Source organism: Vipera berus (assembly GCF_964194415.1).
Source record: "Vipera berus genome assembly, chromosome: 3".
Classification (NCBI taxonomy): Eukaryota; Metazoa; Chordata; class Lepidosauria; order Squamata; family Viperidae; genus Vipera; species Vipera berus.
This window is the reverse complement of record NC_138204.1, coordinates 198452453-198472340: the sequence shown is the minus strand read 5'-3', so window position 1 is coordinate 198472340 and position 19888 is coordinate 198452453. Positions and strand designations below refer to the sequence as shown.

Genomic DNA, 19888 nt, shown 5'->3' with positions numbered 1-19888 from the left:
ATCCAGTCTGCCGTGACCACCCTGGCCACACACCCCATCCTCCCTGAGGGAACCACAGTGGGGAACACACCTGCCCTCCCTGAGGGAACCACAATGCTGATGCGGCCCTGGCACTTTGCAATAAATAAGTGGGTATTGGGTTGTGGTTTGGGCACTCGGTCTCTAAAAGGTTTGCCATCACTGCCCTATAGGGTCATCTTGAGGGAAGAATTTGAAACAGTTTATGTCCAGGATGTGAGGGTTCTGTAGATATTTTCATAGCCCTCTTTCTGGCTGATGCAGTCTACAGGTCTTCAGTGGAAGGCAGGCTGGTTGCAATTACTTTTTCTGCAGTTTTAACTATCAGTTGAAGTCTGTGTCTATCTTATTTGATTGCTGTGCCAAACCAGACAGTTATAGAGGTACAAATGACAGACTCAATAACTCCTTTGTAGAACTGTATCAGCAGCTCCTTGGGCAGTCTGAGCTTTCTGAGTTGGTGCAGGAAGAACATTCTTTATTGTGTTTTTTGATGACATTTTTGATGTTAGGTGTCCATTTTAAGTCCTGAGATATTATCTAACCTAGAAACCTGTTGTTGATACTGTATTGTCTAGTATTGTAAGAAGTGGTAGAATAGGAGGGCTTCTATTATTATCGCTACAGTTGATGTGTTCAGAACAAAAGTCTTTGGTCAAGGTAACTCTGGCAGGCATACGAATTTAATACATAAATAATCAACCCAACTTAAATTACACAGAACTCTTTTTTTTGCATTTGAGAGGGACAAAGTGAAAAATAGTTTCATTCATTTAATTGAAATGATATTTCTGTTTTACTTTTGAACTCAGCTTGTGCTTTTTGAATTTGGCTTGTTAATGTGCAATTATGTTTGAAAGTAGAAACATTTGCTCTCTTCTTCCCATTCTGAAGGATTTCCAAGAGATGGGTGAACTGGCGCAGTGTGTGTTATATCTTATTTTGAGGAAACTTAGCAAGCTGCTACAGCAACAAACTTTCCCACATTCTTCAGTATTTAAGGGTAAGGGTTAGTACACTTCACTTAGGTCAGAGAGGAACACCAGTTCTAGGCTGCACAAATCCATGCAACCACCAGATGGCAGAAAGTAGTTACAAAGTCCAGTTTCTATTTGTTGTCATCTTGTGTGGTCCAGGTTTCTGAAACTTCCACCACTTGCCCATGCTCCTTGATTTAACAATGACATACAGAAGAAATAACTTAATCATGTTTTCCTTTGGGCTTGGCACAGAAATAAGGAAGACTTTTATACCCCACTCATCAGAGTTTTATTATTTTCTTTTCTCATCATCATCATCATCATCATCATCATCATCATCATCATCATATCATCCTTTCCAGCTACAAGCTTTGTTTGGTGTGTTTAATTCTGGTTTGCAGAGTTTCAATTCAGTAATGCACAAAGACACTTTGGAGGAATTTGTGAAGACAAACTCCATGGGTGCTTTTTTCTTCATACATTAGTACAGAGGAATATGAATATGAATATTTATTATTGGCTTGTTGAAGCATTGGGAACAACTTTAAATGAATATTTGAGTGAAACTATATTAAACACTTAGGCCTACCTACAGCCTTACTTCCTAGCAATGGTTCTCCTTCTCCTTCTCCTTCCCCTTCCTCCTTCTCCGCATCCTCCTTCTCTTCCTCCTACTCCTCCAATGCATGGAAATATATCTAATCTAAATATTTCCTCCAGAATGGGATGCAATAGAAAGTTCACCAACTAAAAGAGCCTTGGTGGAGCAGTGGGCTAATGCCTCCTTAAGTAACACCAGCTGCCTGCAATTAGTGCAGGTTCGAGTCCCACCAGGCTCAAGGTTGACTCAGCCTTCCATCCTTCCCAGGTAGGTAAAATGAGGACCCAGATTGTTGGGGGCAATTAAGCTGACATTGTAATAATGCCGCTTGGGGTGTGTGAAAGCCCTAATAAGCAGGCATATACATAGAATGAAGGCTACGGCTAAGTTTGTAAAGCCGCCCTGAGTCTTCGGAGAAGGGCGGGATATAAATGGAATTAAAATAAATAAAATAAAATAAATAATCTTGAAGGATCAGATCTGTGTGATTCTTTGGTCCTAATATGCTGCCCTATTAACAGCAAAATAAATAAATGAATAAAAGCTTTAAGCAGATTTTCTTCCCCATCTACCCCTAGTCATCACAAACCAAAATTCAAGAAAGTTTTCCTTCTGTTAGAAAAGCAGTCATGTTGGTATTATGCAGAAACATTATTTGTGTGAAGTATCATTTGTAGATACATGCAGTCTACGATTTTAACAAATCTGTAAATCTGTTCCTACCTAACTGGAATCATAGAAGCAGCCTGGACTTCCACACAGAATTCATGGGATTGATTCTTTCCACTACAAGTAGACTTAATGTGAATCAGTTTAGTTTCACACACTTTAGCAAATGCAAACCATCTGAAGAACATTTTAGAATTGTTATAATGGTATGTGGAAATCACCTTGGCAGACAAGATGAAGAGCCACAGACAAAGGAATGTACAGAGAAAAGGCAACTTAGCCCCCAGCAGGAGTGTGGATAGGTCAAGTGATTCAGTAGGAACCCTCCACAGTTTTTTTTTGAGCTGTGTAAAGTGGAATGGGGAAGTTTGTACTTTTAGATTTGCAAGATTCTGTTAATATAACTTTACTGTATGGTCAACTTAGCTTCTCTGGCTGTGTTTCCTGGCTGATCTACCTTGTTAGACTGATCTGTATAATGTATTTTTATTTATTTAGCAAATTTCTACACTGCTCATCTCACCTGAACAACTGGTGATTTACAAATAAAAATATACATGATTAAAAACAGTTAATGCATCAGGTTTCTCTACCAAATGGAATCTGAATAGCCTAAAATATAAGAACAGGTCCCAAAGGGAACAGGAGAAGATAGAATTTGCTAGTAAAATGTGCAATAGCTGAAAAAGAATTGTGATACTTAGAAAGAGCAATGTAGATGCAGAACTTTAAAAATTAAATTTTGATTTCATATTCTATGAATGTAATGATGATTCACAACAATTATAATTTATAATTGTTATAACTTTATAAAAGTTATAATTTTTGTAGGATCATTATTATGGTACATTCTGTTAATTTGAATTCTTTACATATGCAGCACAGAGAAATTTCAAACATCTTTGTGGCTTTAATTGCACTGATTTTTGTCTTTTGAGTACCTTACCCAATACTGTGTTTGTTAAATTTTAAAAGGTTACATGTCACAATGGTTTAATGTTATTATGAATGAGTGCCCTGAATGTAAGCAATCCGTGTGTTACTTTTATCAACAGCTGGTTCCAAAATATTGGTGAAAGATCCTAGACCTGCTTTGGGAACACCAAGCCCCAAATTAAATGGTGAGTACCTTTTATTCTAAGAATTTAAATAGTTTTCATTTAAAGACCACTCATTCAGCAACTGTTCAAAGGTATGGTGGTGCTGAACAAGGAGCACATAAGATCAGTTATCAAAGTTCTGGACATCCCTGCATACAGCCCCCCCCCCACAATCACATGATTATGATCTAGGGACTTGGTAACCAGCTTATGCTTACACCAGTTATACTGCCTCATAATCATGTGTTCTTTATTTGCAACCTTTCCTGTGTTTCCCAAATGCAATGTCAATGGGGAAGCCAGAAGGAAAATTCACAAGTGGTTCCAGTAAGTTTTTCACATTTTTCCACACCCTGTAGCAATCCTTACCATCCCTGTGCTGCATCTCACCAGCCAACTGTGTACCCCCTTCACCCAACAGCACTCATTTATTTGTTTGTCAAACTGCTCATGAGCCATCAAGGACTTCCTTAACAACCCACTGTGGAGTGCCAGAATTTCCATCACTAAGTGATGCTAACATGTGATATCACACTTTATGACCATATTGCTTAGCAATGGAAATTCTACTTCCAATGACCATTATTAATGTAGGACAACTTGTATTGTATCTAATAAGTTTTTAAAGTGCAATCAACAGTTATATAAATAGTCACAAGGTATTTTACATATTCATAAAAGAATGCCAGTGTATCCAATCATGTTTAGTTCCAAATGAGCGAGTGACTTATTTTAGTTGTTGATGCACCTTAATTATAAAATTGGCTTGGGAAAAGAATAGAAAATATAATTCACTAAAAAGGATACAGTTCAGGAATAATTGCATAATGTTCCAGTGTGCAAATGCAGCAGTATAACCAGAAAAATATTCATTTGGTTTCTGTTTTAACCAAATAAGAATCTATTTTAATCTAGTGAGCTGAATAGCTTTATATGGATTATAAACTCATTTCTAAGATGTCTTTAAAAACTACCGTAGTCCTTTCAAAAAATAATAAGCTCCACTGAAAACAGAGAGTGTAGTATTTTAATGTTTTTCTTATGGTAAAAACCAGAATTGATTTTTTGAGGTATTTTATATAATCATCTCTGACTGACAAGCGCCCCACACAATAAAATAAAGTGAAAATTGGGTTTTTAGAAGCTTCACATAATGGTTTATGTAAATGTAACTTTTGCTTTCTTCTTACATACCATTTAATTCTTTTTTTCTGCCTGTATTCAAATAACATTTTACTGTTTTCACCTACTTATATGAACTGATGCATAGTCTTACTATACATGTTTAGAGACCTAAGCTTTGTGGAAGACAGTTTTCTATCAGGTGCATTTTTATATATTTCTAGTATATGGGACATGGCTTCTTAATATTATACATTTTAAGTAATTTTTTTTCTGGAACTATATTTTTGAAGCATGGAAAAACTGCACTTATCAATCTTTTGCTAAAAAGGAGCAATCAATGAAGAAAATATCTCCCTTTTCAAAGATGAACATTCTTTGGGAGTACTTTTACATGTGGTAAACAATATCTATATATCTGTGTATATCCGATATGCATATGATTATAAATAAATGTCTATGTTATGATTTTTATTTGTGTCCCATTGAAGTGCCTCATTAGCTAAACATCCAACTGTAGATATAATCACATAATTTGTGAGTACTTCATTAATGGGTTAATTTTGTCTCAAATCTTTTGACATTGGAAGGAGTAGGCATTCAGACCACCACATTCTGAGAGCCAAGTCAAATTTGCTATTAGATTTTGTTTCCTTATGTTTTTCTTAGCGCTGGCCTAAAAATAAGCTAAAAATCATTCTTAGTGATGAACAAATTAAACTTTTGTGCTTGCTGTTTCATCTACTACTGTGCATTCATCAGTCTTGTCTATCTTGTTTATACATGCATTTGCAATTTTACACTTTCTTGCAAATGTTCTGTTTCAATATATTTTTAATCATATTTTCTTAGAAAATATATTTTCAATTTTTTTTCAATGACCATTTGCAATAATTTATATGTTATAAAAAGGTAAAGGTTCCCCCGCACATGTGTGCTAGTCGTTTCCAACTCTAGGGGCCGGTGCTCATCTCCGTTTCAAAGCCAAAGAGCCAGCGCTTGTCCGAGGACGTCTCCGTGGTCATGTGGCCAGCATGACTAGACACCAAAGGCGCACGGAACGCTGTTACCTTCCCACCGGAGTGGTCCCTATTTTTCTACTTGCATTTTTACGTGCTTTCGAACAGCTAGGTTGGCAGAAGCTGGGATGAGTAACAGGCACTCACTCTGCTACACGGCACTCAGGATTTGACCCGCCAAACTGCCGATCTTTTGATCGACAAGCTCAGCGTCCTAACCCAGTGAGCCACTGTGTCCCTCTTTTTATGTTTTATACATATGTAAATTCAAAACTACTCATATTCCTGTCTGCACATTAACCTAGAAAATTATTTTGATCAATCTGTACTTAATTTCAAAATTCAAATTCCCAATAGATATGAGAAGGGACCAATAGAAGAAAATATTTGTAGTTCATGGTTGGACTGAGGATTAACAGCAGAGACCTTAATGCAATGCCTGGAATTTATAGCACTTCCTTGCATGCAACCCAAAGTATGGATTTGATAACAGCTTTGTCACTAAAAAAAAAAAAAGGACCAGCTAGAGAACACACAGAGAACTATCAACAAGGAGTAAAATGTACTAGGGAAGAAGAAAACAACATACTAATCTTCCTGGATAACCCTCATCAGCAGATGTAATCATGGCAAATTTATTGCAAAACTACCCACACCAAACAAGTGCTCCACTAAAGAGCAACAATCCAACCTTCCACAAGAGAAACTGTGTAAGAACATAATTTAAATGAGCACAAACACTGTAGCAGCCTTGAATATCAGAAAAAGGAAACACAACATCTACAGAACATCTTCCAAGAAATGGCTATGCACACAATTTCATCAATAATAACCAAGTTCAGAGAGCACCAAGGATCCCACAGATATGAGAAGTCATATCTAAGGATAAGACTCTATGAACACATCATGTATTATTTGGGGATATAGTTTAATCTATATACAGTATAACATGAAAGCCTATATATTTAATATTTTTGACAGTAATGAAAAAAATCTCTCTTGATTGTTTTTTTAATAAGTCTTTCATATAAGTTGTATAATAATGGGATGTTTTTCCAGCAACTTTATGGAAAAATAACAAAAAAGTTCTTGTTTAGCAATCACAATTGGGACCAGAAACTCTGCTACTAAATGAAGCAATTGCTAAGTGGAAAATCACATTTATTTATTTATTTATTTTAATCCCATTTATATCCCGCCTTTCTCTGAAGACTCAGGGCGGCTTACAAACTAAGAAGCACAAATCAATGTGCTTAGCAATAGCCTTCATTCTATGTATATGCCTGCTTATTAGGGCTTTCGCCGCCCCCCCAAGCGGCATTATTACAAAGTCAGCTTATTGCCCCCAACAATCTGGGTCCTCATTTTACCTACCTCGGAAGGATGGAAGGCTGAGTCAACCTTGAGCCTGGTGGGATGCGAACCTGCACTAATTGCAGGCAGCTGGTGTTACTTAAGGAGGCATTAGCCCACTGCTCCACCAAGGCATGAACATAAATGTGCTTTCCAACTCAAACAAGCATAACCTGGTAACACATTTGGCTTTTGTTTGCCTCCTAACCATTTCCCCACCTTTCTAATGTTCATTCCTAAACAGTGGTTTTCAACTTTAAGTTAGTATCTCCCTTCCTGTAACTTAAATCTGTTATTTCATGTTCTTTCCAAGGTAGAAGAGCTCTTGACCTTCTTCTTTGTGCCATTTTTTCAAGTATTTGAAGAATACTATCATATCCCCTTTTGAGTATCCTTTCTTAAGGCTGAGCACAAAAGAAATTTCTGTAGTTTTCAAACTCATTTGTGTACAGGAAAAAATAGGTGGACAATTCTTAGCAGCTAAAGCTTAAATTAGTTTAATCCTAGGATTTTTCTCTATGCACTAAAGAAAACTTCAGCTCTTTTATTTATGATCTAGGCAAAGCTGAGCAACTTTTGAACCTATTATCCATATACATAAATCACTCAATGAAATCATTGGAACCTTTAAGTACATAATATTGGCAAGAGTATGATACTTGCTTTGTTCTAATGAGGATTTGCTGTAGTTTTTGATATTGCTTATACATTTCAGTGTACAGTTGGCAATGTCAGTATCATTCAGTTTGATGAATTACATACTTTTAAAGTCTAATGCAATGGTCTACCACTTAGCTAGCAATTTTGATCCAAGTGTTGATATTTAATAAGATTCAGCACTAAATATAGAAATAAACAGATACAGGAACTCAGAAGTGATGCTCTGGGCAAGTACCTGGCATTGCTAATTGTAACTTGAAGTTTTAGTCCATGTCAGTAAAGGTAAAGGTAAAGGTTCCCCCGCACATGCATGCTAGTCGTTTCCAACTCTAGGGGCCAGTGCTCATCTCCGTTTCAAAGCCGAAGAGCCAGCACTTGTCCGAGGACGTCTCCGTGGTCATGTGGCCAGCATGACTAGATGCCAAAGGCGCACGGAATGCTGTTACCTTCCCACCGTAGTGGTCTCTATTTTTCTACTTGCATTTTTACGTGCTTTCGAACTGCTAGGTTGGCAGAAGCTGGGACGAGTAACAGGCGCTCACTCTGTTACGCGGCACTTGGGATTCGAGCTGCCAAACTGCCGACCATCTGATCAACAAGCTCATGTCAGTAGATTAATGTTAATATATATTTTTTGTTCAGGTTAGCTAATCTGTATAAATTCCAAGACTATCAGGTAGGATGTATAGCAAAAGGAAATGCAGCACAGATAAGATGAAATTGTTTTTATAACAGCACTTTCCCTACACTGATCCTAAGCTTTGGAAGGCATTTAGGATTTGAATATTGTTCCCTTCATTCTATCATTAGGAAAGGAGTCAAGGCACTTAATCAACCCTCTGTTAGTAATAACTTTATTTTTTTTTAATTAATGAATTGCTTTTCAATTGTTTGAAATTTAGTTTATGTTGTTAGTCATTTTGACTACACCATGGACAGAAAGATGGGATATATAGCATGATAATTGTAATAATCACAACAGCAACATCTAGGGCAATATCTATTTGAATAAGATACTTTGAAAAGAGTGTTAATCTAAATACAGCCCCTTTGTTCAAATTCTTAAAATAGCTAGGTCCTTTGCTAAACTCATGAGAAGCTGTTCTCAACTGGTATGCATGAGTGTGCAAGTCACAGTCATTTCATTTCACTGATGATGCCAGCAGTGAAATGTAGTATTGTGTCTATATACCAAAGCAAATTGTAGATAACCAGAGACACTTTTAAAGCAAATATGTGAGTCTTCCAGAGGACATGGTTTTGGTAATTTTCAAATGTGAAAGCTTCATTGGTACAATGTTTCTTTTTCCAACTTCTGCATATCAATAATCGTTGTCATTTCAGTTCTGATTTTTACCCAAATAGCACATCTTGAGATTCAAAAATAATTATCTGTCTTTTGGAAAACAGTTATAAGTTGTTATTTCACCACATTTCCAGTGATATAAAGCTCATGAAGGGCAGTACCTAGTGTTTCTATCCCCTGTATCTTTTGAGACTAGCGATGTATGCAGTGGATTCTATGTGAAGTTACTGAATTTCTCCAATACTGAGAAATAATCAGGATGACTTTACTCTCAATTTCATATTTATGAAGCAAAGATATGGCTCAAATAGGTTTTGAACCAGAAGTGAGTCCCACTGAATCTCGTGAGGCCTTCTCCCCGTGTACAATTTACACTAATCTTGGACTGGTAGCATATTTTTGCTGTCTCAGGTCAAACATTTTGCAATTTCTCTCACAGTTGAGCAGATTATCTTCTGTCTCAGCTGCAGTGCAAGAGAAAATGCAGGCAATACAGGTGGACAAACCGTTACAAATTTGGAACAGGTTGTTTCAACTATTCTGGAAATATTTTAAATCTGAAAAAAAAACTACAACCTGAGCTCATATTACTTCTGAAATAAAATGAACAACTTGTTCCAGTGTCAGACAAGTGTTCTAAACCTGAAATATTTTGAACATGAAACATTTTGTATACTTCTACTGGAAATACAGTTTTGCATTTTTAATATTGGCAAGAATTCTTGTCTCATCCTGGCTCCTTGCTAATGCTTTCCCAGCAACTCAGCTGGTTATCATGGTGTCTCAATATATTGATGTTCATTTTAAACAGAACAGAGGATTTTCTGTGCCACAACTCTTTACAAAAACTTGCTTTAAAATGTTGTGGTGAAAATAAATTCAAATAATGACAAAGATGGGGAGAGAATGATGGGCATTTTTGCACTTCCCCATTGGTTAATTGGAATGAGTACTGGTTAGATTATGGAAGATGTATGGACAACAACAATGAAGACACTCCTAGCATACTACAAGCACTTTGTTATTATGCAGAAGGAGATGAGGCTTGTAACCTCATTGAAGCCCCTTGGCTTGTTCAATAAACATGCATTCATACTTCCATTGTTACAATAATGACCTATTTAGGACTATAGGTCTTTATAAAAAAATCTTACATCATTCATAATTATATTATTCTGAATTTAAACACATTTGCTTTGAAATTTCACAAAATTCAATCTTAATCTGAAAAATAATGATATTCTACATTTTAATATCAGTAAATATAGGATTACTTTTTAAAAAAGCTGCAATATGCTTTGAATTTTATGAAACATGTATTAAAATTGTCGGTGAGGTATTGCCTTATTATTCTATTTACTGCCTCAGCAGAAGAGACTGTAACACAGAAGGATAAATAGGCTTGAACAAGGAAACATGATTTCATTATGACTTTAATGTTCAAGTCAACATAATACATCAGCACATACTAAAATGCCAAATGAAGTAACCTCATTGTGATGGAATATAAAATGAATGATTGCTTTCTTTCTTTCCTCAGAATGTCTTTTTAATTGTCCTTATTACATAATTTTATTAGAACATGATCATGTTTTAGTATTTCAGTATTCAAATACATGTAGGATTATTTGCATCTATTCAGATTTAAAAGTCTAAGCCCAGTTTATTGAAATGAATGAAACCTTTGCCATTGATTTATGCTTGGCATTAGATAGAGCTTAGCTCATCATTCTGCACTTCTGTTTATGATGATTAACATTCATTTATTCCAAAGGGATACTTTGATTTAGCATTAAAATGTGAGAAATGCCTATAAGAGATTAAAAGAAGCCAAGAATAATTTTCTCCAGTTATGAATAGTTGTATTTGACAAAAATAAACTCAGACCTTAAAACTACCTTGAAGATTTCACAGTTTAAGTACTCCAAGGTTGCAGCTTTGTGAGCACTAATAATTCAATCCTACTTGAGTCACCTTGGAAAACAGCCTGAGCTTACTAAAACTAAATCTCAAGTTAAGTAGCTACATAAATTTCATGAAAAATTTCCACCATCACCTGAATATAAGTAAGGTTGCAAACTGATTTTAACATTGCCTGAAATTTCAAAACATAGACTCATAAATAACCAGGTGTGTTAGAGCAAACAAGAACACCCAGATGGAGTGTAGAACTGGTAGGTGGAACTTCAGGCAGAATACTGTACATGCCCTTAGAAATACTAATGCTCTGCATGGACATCTTTTAACTCTACCATATAGCAATGGCACCTAGACTTATGTACCACTTCACAGTGCTTTACAGCCCTCTCTACTCAGTTTACACAGTCAGCACATTGCCTCCAACAATCTGGGTCTTCATTTTACCGACCTTGGAAGGATGGAAGGCTGAGTCAACCTTGAGCCAGTGAGACTCGAACTGCAGTCAGCCAGCAGTCAGCAGAAGTAACCTGCAGTACTGCATTCTAACCACTGTGCCATTAGGGTTCTCCTATGAGATCAATGTAAGAAAATGAAAGGAAAGATGCCTATAACACAATTAAGGAGTCAGTCTAGTGTCATTTATCTTGAATCATTTTGTGGTGTCTGATTTTGTTTCCTTTAAAGTTTTCCCTTTCCTACAATTGGAAATATAAAATGGGAAAGCTTAATGCCTTCTCCACAGAACAGACTTTAGAAAGGCCCTTCTTTCATAGATAAGAATTTATAGAAGGGCTACATGCTGTCTATAATCATGGGAAGATTTTTCTAATTTGAGTCATAGAATCATTGGGTTGGAAGCCTTCTAATACTATCAGAACAAACATTTGATTTGAATACGTTGGCAAACTTTTTATAAAAGATTGAATCCACTGCAATCTTAGCTGAACCACCTGTCAATAGGTCTCACTGAACTCATTGATTAAGACAGGTATTGTATCAAACTGCCCAGGTTCATGCTTATAACAATCCTTACATAAAGTATCTATAAAAATGGAATGGGCCCGAACCCTTACCACATTTAGAAATACTTCCTTTGTTTTTTCATGACTTCTGTGATATACTATATATAGAATGTTTCTGTTTATAGAATAGATTAGTACTGTAGTGGCACAGTGGTTAGAATACAGTATTGCAGGCTAATTCTGCTGAGTGCCAACAGTTTGATTCTCATTGGCTCATGGTTGACTTGGCCTGCCATCCTTCTGAGGTCAGTAAAATGAGGACCCATATTGTTGGAGGCAATATGCAGACCCTGTAAACTGCTTAAGGAGGACTATAAAGCACTGTGAAGTGGTGTATATAAATCTAAGTAATATTGCTATTAACTCTGTTTATAAACTCAAGAATATTTGCAGAAAAACAGAGTTTAATAATCTATTTCCAAAGAGAGAATGGAGACAACCATAGCAGAACAAGGAGCTGGTAAACAAATTGTAACCTCTGTAGCAAGGAGAGGACCAGAATTGGCCACAAACACTTCTTACAAGAACACAGTAAGACAGCAGAGTCCTGGGAGCCAAGGGATAATCAGTTTTGCCCAAACTGCAATTCAAAGCCTTCAAAGAGATTATGGGTTTTAATACTTCCTTTCTTAATGATTTCTGGGAATGGTTTCTTAATGGCTTCTTTGGATATTGAGAAACTTTGGAAATGAATGTTTCATTACATTGGATGAATTTCTTTCTCTTCTTGAAAAAGTTTCATGTTAATCTAAAGATTTTTAAAACTCTTTTTTATTTGAAAAAAGCAAAATGATATTTAGAACATTGATTTTGGAAAGTTATAAACAGAATAAGGGACTAGAAGGACTGTAATAAGCTTTCTGATGACAAACTATTGTTGATTAGAAAGAAAATTGCGGAGCGGCAGAGGTAGAGGACCTGGCTCACATCCTATTTGACTGTTGTTTGTATAAGAGGGTGAGAGACAGGTATCTTGGTCTATATACCAAACGAATGACCCATTGGGATCCCCATATCAAAATAACTTACCTTATGTCCGGCCAGAACTTGAAAATAACATTCAACGTAGCACAGTATTTAAACAAAATGATCCAGTTAAGATCTGCATATGTGGGACTGATTGGGGTAGATTGTAAGGGCGACTCCGAAATATAATGTTACCATATTTTATCTATATCTTAAATTTGTATTTTATTACTATTTTAACTTAAATTGTATTTTAATTCCATTTTAAATTGTATTTTATCAAATTCCATTTTGGATTGCTTTTATTTAGTTTTGGTGAAGGTTTGTTGCTGGAACTTTGTACTTTGATATGGCCCAAGGGCTAATCAATAAAGTTGTTGTTGTTGTTGTAGAAAGAAAATATGTTAAGAGGGGACACTGAAGTAAAAGAAACAGAAGTAATGTTTAGAAGGAGGAGAGACCCATTTGTCCCAGAATGGACAAAGATACCTGGTTTTGTAAGAATTTAAGGATATTTGGGTACAATATATTCAGAAATTATTTTTCATATAGTTTGCTATTATAAATATGGATTTAAAAGAGATAGAAAAGAACAGATCTTACTGGACAAAATAGAGTAAGAATCATTTTAATGTGGATCTAATAGCGAATGATATAAAAACAGTCTTACACTGATCTACAAATGAAAATCTTTGATGTCTTAATAAGTAAAAGGAACATCAAGTAATAAATTGAAGATTGACTTGGATAACTTTCTTATCTTGGATTGACAGGAGATATTTTTTTTTTTTATAATTCCATTTATATCCCGCCCTTCTCCGAAGACTCAGGGCGGCTTACAAGCTTAGCAGTAGCCTTCATTCTATGTATATGCCTGCTTATTAGGGCTTTCCCCCACACCCCAAGCGGCATTATTACAAAGTCAGCTTAATTGCCCCCAACAATCTGGGTCCTCATTTTACCTCATTTTAAAGTTGTGAAGGAGTTTCTCCAAAGACATAAATTATTTTTTGACACTATTTAAAAGAACTGAAAAGGGGAAGGGAAGCAAAATTGATTTATTTGGTAAAAGTTAAAATATATATGTTGTTTTGCTAGTAGCTCTTAATGGAATTTTTTTTTATTAGGATGGAATGACCAGGCTTCAAAGATTTGTTTATAGGTAACATATAAGATATGGAATGAAAAGAGGATTTTTCCTGTATTTTAAAAATAATAAGTTATTGTATTGAAAATAAAGAAACATAAAACTGATTTATTTGATTAAGGTTATACTATGTATGCTATTTCTGTTAACACTTAATGTTCAATTACAGATTAGGACTGAATGACAAGGCTTTATAATTTAGAGATAGATGAGATATAGGAAGATCTTTTGTTGAAATATCAGAGAAGGCAATAAATTACTGAAATTGTACTTGTCTTGAAGGGGGAAGCATTTATCTCTTTTTCTCTGCACTTTTTGGTTTTCTTTTTTATATTTTCTTATTTTTTATCTTTGTATTTGTAAGCTTCAATAAAAATTATATTAAAAAAATAATGTGCATTAGAGAGAATATGTTCTCTCCCCCCCCCCTTCTTCTATGTTTCCCAGTGTTTAATAGCAGGACTTTCAGCATATCTACCAACATTGCTATATTTTTAAAAGGAACTAGTCACCTACCCCCTATTTTTTTTCTTACAGAATTACAGTCCATATTGAATTATGAATTAATTTAAACATTCTTTCATCATTCCTTAATCACAGTTTTTGGTTCCATGATAATCTTTTGATTAACTTAACCTCCAAGAACCACTTTTTTCCCTCCCAACTGGAGTGGGAATTGAACCATCTGAGATAAGGATGCATCAATCCTGGGAGATCCTATTTGGAAATGAAGTTTTCAGGAAAAAGTCGTAGCTGAGGGAGGTGTTACTTTAAATATGTCAAAAAGAAAATTAAATCAAAGAAATATCTGCATTTATGTTAGTTTTCTGACAAAGATACAGAGAAAAAACATGAATTCCCTCCCACCCTCCCACACCTACATAACTTTTTATAAGTTTTTAAACACATTCTTATCCCTGTAATATACAGGCTCTTTTTGCTACGCATTATTGCAAGTTCTGTTTTTGGTATGAAATCTTCTTATGTATATTCTGTTTCTTCTGAAATTATAATTTTTTATGAACTTCTGAAAAGAAAGCATGTATTGTCCCCCTGTAATTGGTATTTGAGCCACTTTTGGTGAACCCATCTAATATATATACCAAGTAGATCCACTAGCATACAGCCACTAGACAGAATGTCTGCACCATGCAGCTATCAATTAAGTTTGTGATATTATTCTTAGTTCTTTTCATAGTAAAATTGTCTTACTTTCATTTTGATAACTGAAAAAGTTGGAGAAATAGTTGGTATAGAGATGTTAAAATTCTTGAAGATACTAAGCTATAACATATAGCTGTGTATCACTTATATGTGAAATTTCAGAAAACTTAAGTAAAAAGAAAAAAAGGATTTCCAATATAGAATTCTGTTGCTCAACATTTCTCAAGTATATTTTTAATGTTCTAATCTCATTTTAACTAGCATTATTGTAGCTCTAATGTTCTTATTGTTTATTGATCTTTAATGTTTGGACTTTATTTTTATTTTGCAGTTCCTGATGATGTGTTTGCTCAGAATTACATATGGAAAGGATCCTACAATTATAAAGGCAAAAAGCAGCCAATGACCTTGACCGTTACTCATTTCAATGCATCATCTGGAAGAGTGAATGCGACCCTTACTAATAGCAACATGGAGTTGTTGCTGTCAGGTACGAACAACAATTATAAATGTCTCTATTTAATTCTCTTAACATGTCTACCAAAAGTCTGATACCCATTTCATGGAAGTCATGATCATTGTAAAGCCCTTCACAGGTGTGGATATTTGGTGTTGGATTTTTTTTTCCAAGACAGTCTTATTCAGGAAGAATCTCACTGCTCCATGTGATTTCGTATGGAACAATTGTGCTTGACACCCACACTGAAAGTGATCAGCACCCTAAACACTCAACACACTCAAATGTCTCTCCTAAAAGGGTTTCATAAAATGGTAAATACAGGGCTTTTCAGGAAAGTGATTGGATCTGTCTGATGATAGGTGCAGTTTTAATTATGGTTTAATTAAGAGGATTTGTTGATATTGGTCCTACAAATATTTTGCAGTTGTTCCATTGAATTATTCTAAACAAGAATAATAACAAGTGGCACACACATATATTTAAGAATGCAGCATGGCTTAATCATTTTATTTCTTGTTCTCTCTTATGCATAGAAGCTGGCTGCATGGCATTAGACCTGCAATTTTCTTTTAACCCTAAACTGGAAACTCAATAAAATATCTATTTAGATATGCATTAGGTGCTCATGATGGATTTATGGCCCTTAACCTTCAAGAAAGAAAACTTTTATGATCAGTGAATTGATTCAGGATAATAATAAACACAACCTCCAATCAATGTCAACTACACTGACATTTCCTGTTTCATTGGAGCTATTATTACTTATGGAGTTTAGGTTTGAGTTTTGCAGAAATTCTTATGTTGAAATGTTTTACTGAAGGGTGGTTATTTCTGAATTGACATGTTTAGAATTGCACTGTGATATATGCTAATCACAGGACTATATCTTCTATTCAAAACAGTGGTACCATTTAATGGCTACTGAGCAAACAGACATAGGAACCCACACTTGACTACTTAGAGAAGATTGATTTGAACAATTAGGTCAGATATTTGGGAAGCACAGTTTGGTATTTTTGAGTATTTAATTGTCTGTAATTCCCTGCATTGCAGAGGGCAGTAGATAATGACTCTGTGGAAAGCATTAAACAAAGTAAAGCCAAAGGATTTCTCAAAGACTTGGGGTGGTTGTTTGTGAATGGATATTTGCATGTGTGCATGGACCATCCATCCACCATAACAGCTGGACAAACAAGTATAGAGGTAAATTCTAGGGATTTCAAAATAGAATCTTGACCCTTTGATAAGCTTTTGTGACCTCAGAGTATAGATCCAGTTTGTATCATCATATAATTTCAAAGGCCTATTAAATGAAGACCAAGCTCTTTGTCATTTCCTGCCTAAGCAGGGGATTGGACTAGAAGATAATGTCTCTGATTACTACATAGATATCACATCAGCAGAAAATTTGTCCTGGAATATCTTAGAGCAAGTACTGGAAAATAAGTCCCCATGTTTGATCTTGTATAGTTCTCAAACATTTTCCTTCATTACTCCAAAGTGCTTAATAGAAATTAAACTTCAAGGACTGGTTGTGAGTTTTTTTCCTTAAGCACGGTTGTAACTTTGAATTGTCACTAAATGAATGATCATACTCAGACACCACCTATATTAGAAAAACAACATCACTGAATGATAGTTCTATCATTTCAATAAATTTTGGTCTTAACTGGAATACTTTGGAAGAGTTTCAAATATATTTTGGTACATGTGGCAAGCCTTAAGTCACCTTAAATGTCCCTGTTATGCTGGGTAAAAATCACTTTTACCCAATTCTGGATAATTTACCCAAAGTTGGGAACTACTGAAGAAAGTGTTTTTTACAATTTTGCACATATAAGTTGAACATGTTCAAGACAGAATAGACATAAAGGCTATATATGAAATAATACTTTGGCAGAAGAATACAACCCTACTTTTTGCTTCTGGTTAGCAACAGAAACTCAAAAAAAAAATCTTGATCTCATTTTTTACATTTCAAAACCTTGTGATGGCATTAAACTGAGATTTGATTAAAATAAGAAGTCTTCTGTAATGTTCAAATTGTTTTCATTCGGAGCATGTATCTACTGTAGATTCATGGGGAGGGCATTCTCTGTGGGCGCGCCTGCCCTTTGGAATGATTTACCGGTGGAACTTCGGACCGCCCCCAATCTGCGTTCATTTCGCCAGGACCTGAAAACCTGGTTTTTTGATCTATCAGGCCTGGACTGAAGGGGTTTTAGCTTTTAATATTGTTTTAATTGTTGGGCTTAATTAATTTAATCTATTTTAATTTTATACTATTTTTATATTGTATTTTATGTTGCCCTGTAAACCGCCCTGAGTCCTTCGGGAATAGGGCGGTATAAAAATTTAAATAAATAAATAAATAAATGTAATGTATTGCAGATGCATTTTTTTTAAGTCAGCCATGGTGCAGCAGATTTTTTTGAGTGCAGCTATATCTTGATTAAGAAAAATCACAAATACAAGTAAATAATGCTTTACACCTAGAGTTACACACAGTTAAATATAGTCCTGTTTCAGGAAGGATGATTAATCACAGGAGATCTACTTACAAAAAGAGACACACATATTTTTGGAGGAAAACCTATGAATGTTGTGCAGAAAACCATCAGGTGTGAGTTGGAGTTTCTGATTGCGGATCAGGATATGCAACAATTTTTTTTAAAAAAAATATCATATATTTAATAAATGTGCATGCTGCCCACCTCAGTAAGGTGATGAGCAGCAAGACGGGGGCTGCTCTAATATATATTTCATGCATGGCTACTTTTTGTTTGGTTTTGTTTTGTTTTGGTTTGGTTTTATTTCTGTTGTTTTTTTCTGGTGCTAATTTGTATGCTATCCTTTAACCACAACAGCTATACTTGACAGCTAACATTTAGATATTCCCATGCACAGACATCTGGATTCTTGGAAACTGCTACTTTCCAAATGGAAATTTTCCAGAAATGTAATTTCTGAATGAGAAGAATGTCTTAGAGCAGCATTGGATGGCTCCTTGTGCAAGTCCATTTGCTGTTGATCCTTGCAGTGTCTGTAAGAGTGCTCAATCATAATTTGCCAGAAAGAATAATCCAAGGAATTATTCAAGGAAGATAATTCATTTATCCTGTTAAAACCTGTCAGATTAACTTCAGCTTCTAATCATTTCCTGAACTGAGTAATTCATTGGCAAAGAAAGGAGACATCTAATAGTAGCTGGATATCTGCTTCCTTTTGGCCAGTTAAACTTAGACATGAACAGTATTGAGAAATACCATCAAAATACAATGTGGCTGATCTACTATCCACTGATAGTTGCCCCAATAATACAGAATTTGTTTCTTAAACTTTAAACTTGAAAGTATTCTGTCAAGATAGCTAAGGACAGGGGTTTTGTTGGTTTGAACCCACTCAAATTTACTAGATAAATAAGTATCCTACCCATTTATAAAGAACACATTGATACACACTCCTAGGATGCCATGTTGAAATATAAATCATATATTTTAAGTGGATTATTTTTTGAAAGTTGTACTATATTTTTCTCAACATATCTTTGTGAAAATGCATTTTGAGCACAACTAACAGCAAAATAAAAAAGATTAAATATTATGATGATTCAAAGACATTCTTAAATAAATCTTACTCCAGACACACAATCATATGTAAACAATTTAACTGATTATGTACCAGCAAGTTAGTGTTGACTGTTAGCCAGGGGTCTTCAAACTTGGCCCTTTGATGACTTGTGGACTTCAACTCCCAGAATTCCTCAGCCAGGCGTGCCTGGCTGAGGAATTCTGGGAGTTGAAGTCCACAAGACATGAAAGGGCCAGGTTTGAAGACCCCTGCTCTTAGCAAACAGATATATAGATTTTCTCTAGGAGCATCTGTTCCCAACTTGGTCATTCAGGTTTTCTAGTGGTACATCTATTACTGAAATTAAGTCTATCCATCTTGCTGTCCTATCAACCCACAGATTTCATAGTCCTGGCTTTTTCCCAAATTGAAAACATCAGGGATTCACCTAATCCTATTTTCAAGCAAAGTATGTCCCTGATTTATGGCTATCTCCTAAATATACAGTAGCCATCCTTTAGAGGTGTTGAGGTATTAAAGCAGATTCTAGTATAACCCTGGTTTAACAAAGCACTATAATACCTTAAATCTTTTTTTCACTATGTACATAAACAAAGCTCTGTTTTTGTTTCTATAAACCCTTTACCTAACTACCTTCTTTCCTTTGAATAAAATCAAATATAAGCTAAATTACAGAGAATTAACAACAACTGGTTAGAAGAAAAATTATTGGAATGATTTTTGACATTCATTTCAGTAAACCTGAATTTGTAGCAAACTTAGGTTGGGTGTGCACAGTGTGTGTGTGTGT

The 19888-nt window shown here is 35.2% G+C and overlaps 1 protein-coding gene across 1 annotated transcript in view; it reads left to right on the top strand.

The window, feature by feature from the left end:
• The window catches only part of CSMD3 (CUB and Sushi multiple domains 3), a gene marked incomplete at its 5' end in the record, with an annotated part of 687334 nt that overhangs the window by 654888 nt on the left and 12558 nt on the right, over window positions 1–19888 (top strand). The window contains 2 exons of the mRNA XM_081322366.1: window positions 3324–3389; window positions 15379–15537. Coding sequence (XP_081178492.1) covers window positions 3324–3389; window positions 15379–15537 — 225 coding nt within the window. The remainder of the gene's footprint in view (window positions 1–3323; window positions 3390–15378; window positions 15538–19888) is intronic.